Source organism: Spinacia oleracea, chromosome 6 (assembly GCF_020520425.1).
Source record: "Spinacia oleracea cultivar Varoflay chromosome 6, BTI_SOV_V1, whole genome shotgun sequence".
In the NCBI taxonomy this organism is placed as follows: domain Eukaryota; kingdom Viridiplantae; phylum Streptophyta; class Magnoliopsida; order Caryophyllales; family Amaranthaceae; genus Spinacia; species Spinacia oleracea.
In genome coordinates, this window is record NC_079492.1 from 45643569 (window position 1) to 45655027 (window position 11459).

An 11459-nucleotide genomic window follows, 5' to 3' on the forward strand; every position below is an offset into this window, starting at 1 on the left:
TCAGGGAAAAAAATAACAGTCTATTAGCTTTATCTATACATGCTAACTGAGTAACATTCCACGTTCTGGTTTTCTTATTCTCGTATCACGAAATAAAACTCCTTATTCTATACTACTTGACAAAACAATTCAGATAACGCCTGCTTGGTATAGCAAAGTAAATTCAGGTGAAATCAGAGAGAGACAACAAGAGATTGAGTTACACAATGTCATCTGTAATGACTCATCACCATTAGGGGTCTTCTTTCCTGAGGTGGAACTAGGACAACTCCATATCGGAAGGCCCTTCTGCATTATCGGAATGAATTAGACTTGTACTTGAACCAGTGTTACTGATATTAGAAACTCGCTGAGACCCCGTTACTTGAGATGGATTGATAATTGGCCTCATGCTTCTTGGATCAGGGGCCCTAACAGGAGCAAGTACCTCATACTCCAACTCTTGAGATGGCTTAAATGCAGGTTCACTTGTTGAACTATTAGTTCTAGAAACAGGTTGAAAGCTACAAAACCCCTGATTGGTTATATGGTTCATTGTTGGCCTAAGGCTTCTTGAAGTGAGTTGCTGATACCCCAGCCCTTGAGATGGCTCAACTGCAGGTTCACTTGCTGAACCGGGTCGAGGCTGCGACTGAAATCGAAATCCGGGAGGCCAATGAGGATTAACATTTGAAATGCTAGCATTATTGGATTTCTGCCTTTTTGGATCATCACCAGTTAGGCTACTAGAACTTCCAATTCTTCCAGTTTCGGGAAGCTCATTGTCAACTGATCTCTTCCTTCCAGAGTCATTACCAGTTAGCCTATTTGAGGGTCGAATTCTTTCAGAAGGCTCATTGTCATTCTGCCTTGAAGTCCTTACTGTAAATCCAATATCTTCCTCAACATCAACATCCATAGGATTCAACTGAAACACAGAAATCAAATCTTTAAGTACAAATCTAATCCAGAATATTGGTACTTTGTCAAATTAACAGCCAAATTAAACACCCATTTATTTCATTCAGAAGGCAAGTTATATGAACCAACAAAGTCACACATAATATCGAAATGCAATAATCAATTGAACAAAGTACGAAATTATTATTTCATAATTGCAAGAAATAATTAACGAGAGTTAAAGATAATCAAGTCCAGAAGAAACTAGTTTATGCCAAGTAGAATGAAGCAATAGTTTAAACACCCATTTGATTATTTTCCCCTTCTCAATTTTCCTTTAAAAGACATTCAAAAGGTATTATGAACACAGAAATAGGAAATGCATAAAGTAATTGAGAGATATTTAAAGAAAAAAAATCCAAGATTCTTACCAAAAAAAAAAAAAAACAGTTGATCGAAGAAATAAAGTTGAAAAACTTACATAAGAGCCAATCTCTGTTCTAAGTTCATCTACTTTGTTGTTGCCTTTCCTGTTATCCATGGAATTTACAATCTTGAAAGATTTTAGTGTTTGGGTTTGATCAGAGTTGAGTTACAGGGGAAGGAGAGAGGTTTACTTCTTGATTTTTTTGTGTTGGAAAACAGAGGTTGAATGTTTTAGGAGAGGAAGAGTTTGAGTTGTGTTTTTGAGCGCTAAAATATAAATGACCGGATAAGTAGATACTTAAATAAACCTATTTTCATTAACAACATTATAAACCTATTTTCAGTAACATTTTTTCTTGTAATATCATACCTTTGCTGTATTCCAACCCTTTGACCAAAAATTGCCGGCATTGACTGTCAATTGTTCCTTCTTTTTTGAGTTTTCCATTCTTTCTCCCTCCTTTGCTTCCTTCCTTTCTCTTTTGATTTTCCATTCTTCCTCCTTCAGCTCTCTGCTTCCTCTCAGTCTTCTGCTTCATGGTCATGGCATTCCATGAAACCTGATTTCTCTTCGGCATGGCATCGAACTCCATTCCTGCGCTAATCAACTTCTCAAAATAAACATACCCATCAAGCATACACTGATACAAGTCCAAGAAACAACATTTCTCCCAAACATTTCATCAAACACCTCATGTGCATCCCTAATTAACTTATTCAACTTCTATCTTTATTGCTAGAATCCCAAATACCAACTTTGTTAAAATGAGTGAGTTAACATTGAAGGTTCCACTTGTAATTCGCAATTGAATTCTTCAATTTCGGCGCAATTTGATCAATTAATTTGAGAGTTAGGAAGAAAACTTGAGGAGAATCGAGAATAGGATGGAAACAAAGTAAAATAAGTAAAGCAGGGAAATCAGAAATGGCTTTGTTTGAGGTCACATGACGTAACACAAGAATGGGTCAACGCCAGGAATTTTCGGTCTAACGGACGAAATTTTGGTACTACTCTGTCCGGAGTATTTTAAAACAAAAGTTATACTCCTCTATCTAGGGATGTCAATGGGGCGGGGCGGGGCGGATGCGGATGTATGTCCCTCCATCCCCATCCCCACCTAAAATTTTCATCCCCATCCCCGCCCCATCACCCATGGCGGGTACAAAATTCATCCCCATCCCCGCCCCAACGGGTATAAACTAAAATCCATCCCCGCCCCACCACCCAACTGGGTATCCATCCCCGTCTTATCCCCGCCCCATACCCACGCCAATATCCGCCTAATTTTTCTTATTAAACAAACATTTTCCATATGTACGAAGTAATGAAAGTTAACTTTAGAGCATGGCCAATGGTGAGTAACTACCATACATGCTCACATCAATAAATAATCTTATCTCTCTTCCACATCATCGTCTACATCATTTTTCACTATCTTGAGTTATTATTATGAGTCACCTTTTTTATTTTTCTACAATGGTGAGTTTGCCCACCACTCTCTCTCCTAATTTTATCAATAAATCACCATTTATTCTCTCTCTTATGCATTACTAATTATTTCTAGTTATTGATCCTATATAATTAATTAATAAAACTAATGACATTGTTAATTTTTTTTATTAATTAATATTAAGAATCACTTAAATATGTTAAGCTATTTTAAATTTAAGGGTGAAAAACTATATCAATATTGTGCTCTATTTAGGCATTGTTTGGTCAAGCTTCTGTGAAATTGTTTTTGTTTCTTAGAAGTAGTTTTCAGAAACAGTTTCTATAGAATCACTTTTGAGAAACAGTTATGTTTGGCCACATATATAGAGAAATATTTTTCAGAATCAGAAACAGTTTTATATTGTTTGACATATTCTTTAGTTTAGCAGTTTCAAGCCCATTATTTATCAAAATATCTTTTAGCCCATAACATATTTTGTAAATATTTATATGTTATGTATATTATCAAAAAAAAAATTACTCCATCTGTCCCAGATTAGTTGTTACACTTTCCTTTTTCGTCCGTCCCAGATTAGTTGTTACACTTCTAAATCAGGAATGACCCCACAATTATTATATTGTCTCTCTCCTCCCACTAAATTTTTTTTTGTCCCACACCCTCTCTCATTCAATTAAAATAATACCCCACTAACTCCTATCACATCTACTTTTTCAATAAAATAACAATTGATAATCACACTTCAATTCTATTTATCGCATTAAACTGTGTGCCCAAGAGAGTGTAACAACTATTCTAGGACGGAGGAAGTATCTAACAAAGGAAAAACAAAACGGTAACAATTAAACCAAACTGACAGTCATTTGTTTGTAGAGGAAAAGAAATGATAAAGGTGGACAAATGTCGATATTATATTGGTCCTATTTTACTTCTGACGCGCGTCAATTCTTTGCAGATTAATTTTTTTTTTAAAGAAAAACGTTGTCGTTTTAACAGATTACGGGGCAAAAAAAAAATTTCTTCGAGCGTGGGTCCCACCGGTCAGTGATGCTGCAGTAGTTGCTTCCCCTCCCCAGGGTAGAGTTGTGAGTTACTACCTACAATGGTGAGTTAACTCACAAGTAGGAAAGAGAGCATGGCGAGTTAGTAGCAACTCACCATTGCATATGCTCTAATACTCGTCCCGCGTTGCTTATAAAATCGTCTCTTAATACTTCGTTTCAATAAATGACATATACTTTGCTAATAATATACGGAGTATTTCGTATCATTTCTCTCACTTATCATGGAACCACACTTATTCCTCTTTCCTTAAAAATAATTAAACAATTCAACCTACCTTTACCCCCCGCCTCTTTATTTGATACATTTCTCACTAAGTATATTAAAAAAATATCACACTATCAGCTACCACTAATAAATTAATAAGTCAATTAAATTGTCTAAACTGTGTGTCGGTCAAATCGGGGCGAGTACTAAGGGCGGATGGAGTACTTCCTCTTTCAATATTCTTGCATCATTCACATTTTAAGAAAATTTCACACATATTATACCATTTTTATTTTAGAAAATAAAATATTTACTTTCACTCTACAAATAACTAATAGTATATCCTTATTTATTAACTCTGGTTGATTAATTTAGAATTTCGATTAATTTAACGGTTCAATCACATAGGCAAGTTTACATTTGTGGATTTCTCTTTTTCTTTTCTTTTCTTTTTCTACTATAAAAAAAATCTACTCTCAGCCCTATGGTGCAATAAATATGGAATCGATAAAGTACAACAATTCTTTTTATACAAGACAGTTTCTCACAAAAATCAATTTTGTTTAAATAGAAAATGTTGATAAAACTATTAAGTGGTAGTGATTTTCAAAATTTTAGATAGTTCAATGTGGTAATATAATTTACAAACTTTGTTCTTTAAGGTGGTAATTCTTAAAGTATCTTACATGAAGTGGGTAGGAATATAATTATTCAATTATCAAATTATAATCGTTTAATCTACTCATAGTGATGATTATCTCCTAATTAGTTTATGTGACTTACAAGATTAGATCCCATACACGCACGGATATTCTAAAATTATTATTTGACGAATTTTGTTTTCTTCCAAAATTACTGCATAATTAATAAATCTTAAGTATACAACATTTAATCATCTAATATGCAATAATGGGTGACAAAAATATTCTACTATATGCTTAAATTAATAGGTCAGAAAAAATTTACATGCTAATTAATTTGACAAAAATATTGAGTAAAAAAGTGTGGATAACTTTAAATACGTTGAGATAAGTTCAAACATAATAAAAAGAAAAATTAAGACAATTTCAGACATACTACGTACGTAACATACTTTTATACCATGCCCATTGAGTTATCGCGCGTGTTGAGTCAAAGTTGACTAAACTTGACTCATATCGTGTCGAGTCGGAGTTGATTATTAAACTTAATTGGCTCATATCCGTTCCACTAATTGGGTGTTGTAACATAAATTTTTAAAACCTGACCTATGTATAACCCGAGCCTATGTGTCACCATGCCGAAGCCAAATTGAACTTATTATACCTGTCGTCTTTTTTAAAAAAGTGTCTCACCCACGAAATGCACATTAATGTGTCTTATCAACAGACCAAGCATATTGGACATAGTTTTATTTATCTTGAAGATGCTTACGATGTATCCCGTTGATTTATTGAACTTATTTTCTTTTAACTTTTCGCTCTCCCAATTTCTTTAACGAGTTGCCAAAAATCTAAATTGAAATGCCTATTTCCATTAACACCGTCATAAACCTTGACCAGCAAACTATCTTGTCTAGCTTTTTTTTTTTTTTGATGTACTCTATAGTATGATACCTGCCATAGAACATTGACCAAAATTTTCTGACATTTGACCTACCCATATGTCAATCAATATAACCTTTTTTTTTGAAGATTTTTCTTTCTTTTTGGCGCCGAATTCCCTTTCTTTTTTAGTTTTCCATCCTCCCTCCTTTGCTTCCATTCCTTTTTCTTTTGATTTTCCCTTCTTCCTCCTCCAGCTCTCTGGAACAAATCAGAGTGTAAATAACGTTTATGAAATGACTAAAACAGAAAGCGTAAAGATCTTAAGTTCATGAATGGAGGTAGTTGTAGAAATGACGAGTTTAGATAATGTTTGTCTCACATCTATGCTAGCTAGGTGGGCAAAGGAGAAATATAGAGATAAATATTAATCAATATAATAATAAAGAAGGATTGATTTTAAGGTCAAACCTCAATAACGACACATATTTACTCATTCTAAATCTAATATATTATATATATAAAGAGGAGTTTTTTCAAGAGCATTGGGAGCGTCCACGTAGGAAAGTCCAGTCATCAATCAAATATTAATTATTTCAAAAAATTTAGTAAATAGATAAATATGGTAAAAAGATTAAATTTACTTCATAATATTTTAAGATAAAAAAGTAAATAGATAGAGTTTTGAGAAAAATAAAATACTGATTTATCAATTTATATAAACTCCATTTCCTTTTCATAGATCCATGTCTTCAACGGCGAAACTTTGTTCGTCCACCATATTCGTAATAGAAATAGTAGTATTTGTGGGTTTGTGGCCTCCAAGGATTCATCAATTAACTTAGGGAATTCCAATTCCTTACACATAAGGATCCAATATATATAATCACCAAATCTCGATACAAAAGTGATGGATACCCTCCTATTAATTGCTACAATTTTTATCCTCTCCCTTTATTTATTCATCATGGCAAACAACTTTTAAGATCATGTAGATTATTTGTCAATATACCGTACATTATTTAGAAAAATTCAGCGCCAGATTTGTTTGTTTACAGCTGGATTAAACCCTTATCTTGCGTGATTGTGTGAGAAACAAATTACAGCGCCAGAAAATAATGGCGCTGAGGATTTGTGCGCTGGAAATAAGTGGCGCGTACAATGCCAGCGCTAGAATTTTCTAGCGCTGGTGTTTTACTTCACATTTCCAGTTTTATCCGGTTTTTACCCGAATCTCTGAAGGCTCTAATAAGAGATTAATGGTAAAATTTGAAGGTCCCAACGACTGGATTAAGTCAGTTCATGAATCAAACAGTTTAAAAGGAGAAAATTGTAGCATGGTATTTTCGTTTTTAATTTTGTTAAGTTAATTTATTCTTTTCAGTTTATTATAGTTTTTATAATTTTATTTGTCATTATCAGAACCTAAGCCGTTTGTTTTGATTTTGTAGGTATCCATACTCTATATTTTTTTGTAATTGAATTTTTCGGGGATGATTTGTATGAATTTATTTTAATAATCATATTAAGTAGAAGAACTATCAAAAATAGGTTTATTTGTAAATCATAAATAAACATGATATAAAACATCTTGATTTTGTGTTAATTTGATAATTTTGAGTTGTTTTCCTTTTGAGTTTCATTAGATTTTTAAGAAGAGTGGTTCAAAAATAATAGTATTTCATATTCAAAATTTATATATTAAGTAGATTAGTTTAGTATTATTTGATTTTTATTTTAAGGATGAAAAAAACATAGACTCAAAGAGTTTGGTTATATTTCACTATGTTTCCAATGCACAAAATATTATCGTACAACCCGGGCAACGACCGGGCTTCACAACTAGTATTAATTTAATTTGTAGTTTAAGAATAATTTTTAAATAGCTAATTTAATGTCTATATATATTCTCAAATAATAAAGGGTTAATATAGATAAAATGTGATTTTCATCCAAAAAAATAAATTAAAAGGTGGTGGGTAAGATGTATCTTTGGTCGAAAAGGTGGGTGGACATTTTAATGGTATGTCAATGAATATGTCACGTTTTGGGAAGTGGGGCAATGCTAATTTGAATTTCTCACTCCATAAGTTATATACTTTATATTGGTTATATCTTATAAAGATTTGTATTGAAGTATTAATTTAATAATATAATAATAAGCTTTATTATTATATTCGCAACACAAAATTAATATTAATATGTGAATGCAAAGGACTGCAATATCACTTATACATAAAAAATTTTGCAAAATTATTTTAATATGTAAATTGTGCATCACAACTTGGTGATGGGGCAGGTTTGAATTTATTGGACTTGGGAACACTCGCCCCATCCTAAAAATGTAGAGTCGCATTTAAATATTTTTTTTATCAATATTATGATTATAATAAAATCAATTTTAATAATAAATTTATGTCATTATATTCAAAAGTTAACTAAAAGGTAAAGTCAATTTTGACCAAACAAAGGGATATCATATTGTCATTTGGGCGAGTTTTTGGGAGACGTCCACCCACTCCGCCCCAACAAAGTTGTGATGCACAAGTCGGTGACAGAGCGGAAATAAATATTCTTATGCGGGGAACGAGACATGGATGAAGAAAAGTGGTGGGTGATGGCCATAAATCACTTAATGTATCTAGATTATGATGGATTCTATATTTCACATGCGCACCTCACTTATCCTTTATCTAATTGAGTATGAATACTTTGAATGTTTTTGCTTACTACTAACCTACATATGATAATATTTGGCTTAATTATTTATTTGATTTCTTTAATCAGACAACCAAATTCCCAAATACTCTAGAATAGAGTTTCAAAATTCAAATTCTCTTACAAAGAAAATGATGTCGGGTCTAGGCAGTCACGGAACCAAAATAATATAGTAGGCAGGATTTTATTTTATTTTATTATATTTTTTTTTTGTGGGTGCACATTGCCAAAAGGGATTTTATTATTGAAAAACTACTCCCTCTGTTCTTGATTATTAGTTCCTTTTGGAATCTTGTCACTATTTACAATTGAAGAGAATTTTCTAATTTTTTCCAATACGATAGTATTTCAAAATATATTCATGTGAGATATTGTTTTTTCGTCTCAATGTGTAGTTTAATAATATTAAATTTTTATACTTCCTCCGTTCCGGAAATATCGCACCATTTGTTTTTTTACACTATTCACACTACGACTTTGTCCATTTTTTGTGATTCGTACGTAAGAAAATTTTAGTCAGGTGGGGTCACGTTAGATTCGTATCGATATATATTTTCTAAATATTAATTTTTTATAATTTTTATTTCCACACAATTTGAGATATTAAGAGTCAAAGTAATGGTTAAAGCAGCGCGTCTCCTGTGAGACCAATCACACCATCTACTGGATGGTGTGACGAGCGCCAAACCAATAGCGTACCTCCCCTAAAACTATAAAAAAATGTAACAGATCTAAACTATAGAAGTAACATACCTAAACTAAAAAAGTACCTCCTCTAAAAAAAAAAAAAAAAAAAGTAACATGTCTAAACTATAGAAGTAACATACCTAAACTAAAAATGTACCTCCCCTAAAACTATTCCGTATAAAAAAAAGTAACATGTCTAAACTAAAAAAGTACCTCATCTAAAATTATAAAAAAAAGTAACATGTCTAAACTATAGAAGTAATACATAAACTAAAAAGGTACCTCCCCTAAAACTAATCCGTATAAAAAAAAAGTAATATGTCTAAACTATAGAAGTAACATACCTAAACTAAAAATGAACCTCCCCTAAAACTACTCTGTATAAAAAAAAGTAACATGTCTAAACTATAGAAGTAATATACCTAAACTAAAAAAAATACCTCCTCTAAAATTATTAAAAAAAAAGTAACATGTCTAAACTATAGAAGTAACATACCTAAACTAAGAAGGTATCTCTCCTAAAACTACTCCGTATAAAAAAAGTAACATGTATAAACTATAGAAGTAACATACCTAAATTAAAAAAAGTACCTCCTCTAAAATTATAAAAAAAGAAGTAACATGTCTAAACTATAGAACACTAGTGGAAAAAGGGTCATTTGCATCGCACTTTTAAGCATATTTGCGTCGCACATCGTGCGTGGCAAAAGCTCTCGACGCAAATGACTAAAAGTCATTTGCGTCGCACATTTGTGCGACGCAAATGAACCTTATTTGCGTCGCACAATTAGCAAATGTGCGACGCAAATAACTTTTCAGGCACCATGTTGAAAAGTCATTTGCCACGCACATTAGCTAAATGTGCGACGCAAATAAGAGTCATTTGCGTCGCACATTTAGCTAATGTGCGTGGCAAATGACTTTTCAGGCACCATGTTGAAAAGTTATTTGCCACGCACATTAGCTAAATGTGCGACGCAAATGACTTTTAGGCGCCAAAAAAAAGTCATTTGCCACGCACATTAGCTTAATGTGCGACGCAAATGACAATTTTAGCGCCAAAAAATTAAGTCATTTGCCTCGCACATTGAGCTAACGTGCGTTGCAAATGACTTATTTTTTTTAAAAAAAAAATTCGTTTTTTAATATTTTAGTTGGAAATTCCGACATGATCGTCTTTGAAATTAGACGCTTCATTCCCAATACCGGGAATACATTTATAAATAATACCTGTCACAAAAGTTTACAACGTAATTAACGTTCCCAATAAAAGGCAATTAAATTCGTCATAGATCGATCAACCAACATGTTACAACAAACATAAAATTATTACAACAAAGGTACGTAGCTAGCTAGAGATCAAGTTCATATTACAAATTAAGCTAAAAATTCGACATTGTTCATGAAGTAATCTGCCCAAAAATCTTTCACCTCATTAATCTCCTCCGGTGAATAAGACAATGTTCTTGAAAAATCCTAAAAAAGTGTAAATAATTCAATTTATCAACGATTGATCAATATAATACTTTTGTGTACTTCAATTTATTATATAAAGTACGTAGTTTATGAGAACATACCTTAGTAAGATCTTGACTATTACCATGATTCATTATTATGTCGTACATAAAACGCATGACGTAGTAGCCACAATCTAGTGATCCCGGTTGTTGAGCACACTAAATGCATTAAAATAAATAACACAAGTAAAATTTCTATCACATTGTATGTTATAATTTTGAAAAACTTACTTCTTAGGTAAATAATAAACTAATTATACCTGTGCTGGAATCCATGTTAATTTAGTTCCCTTAGATTGTCCACCTAGTCTCTTGTAACTCCGAAAAGCACTACACATTCGATAAAATATGCAATTATATATACTTTGTTTACACATGTAAATGCAAAGAATATTTTACATGTAAGTGCAATTATATACTTTGTTTACACATGTAAATGCAATTATATACGTAGTAGCTGTTAGGTTATGATACATATGACAATTCATAAATCATGCGGAAAAACCATTTAGCCAGGAATACATATTATTTACACATAATCATATAGCATAGTTTAGATGCATACTCTTTGTTGCGTGCCTTCCCTAGCTGCGCCCGAACCGAACAAGAACAAGTCTTTAGGACTCCAAGTGTCGTCCCTCCGTAGATAGTCCACAGCACGTCCGGATCCGCCTTAAGATTGACCAACTAGAATCGCCCTTAAGGTACTAATAATTTTCGGCACTTTTAGGCAAGATATGTGACTGAATTTTTCTCTCAAAAACTCACTTTGAATACTTGAAAACTTGTTTTAAATTGTGAACCCAGGCCACATATTTATAGGGGTATGGAAAGAGAATTGGAATCCTATTAGGATACGAATTAATTAAATTAGAATCCTAATGAAACTCTTATTTAATTAATTTATCAAATAGGATTAGGAATTTAATCATTAAACGAATCCTGTACGTTTTAGGTTTCGTATGTGAACACAAACACACACGCACGCA

General features: G+C 32.5%; 1 protein-coding gene across 2 annotated transcripts; it reads right to left on the reverse strand.

The window, feature by feature from the left end:
* Window positions 1-2325, reverse strand: LOC110797489 (uncharacterized). Of its 2 annotated transcripts, none has more exons than XM_022002599.2 (2): window positions 1676-2325; window positions 1-907 (listed from the first exon to the last, which is right to left on the reverse strand). In XM_022002599.2, exons 1-2 carry the CDS (start codon window positions 1751-1753, stop codon window positions 260-262), a joined length of 726 nt encoding a protein of 241 aa, XP_021858291.1. In that variant the 5' UTR covers window positions 1754-2325; the 3' UTR covers window positions 1-259. The 2 variants fall into 2 exon arrangements, with proteins under 2 accessions (XP_021858291.1, XP_021858292.1); XM_022002600.2 differs by lacking the exon at window positions 1676-2325 and adding an exon at window positions 1361-1635.
* Between the last annotated feature and the right edge of the window lie 9134 nt (window positions 2326-11459).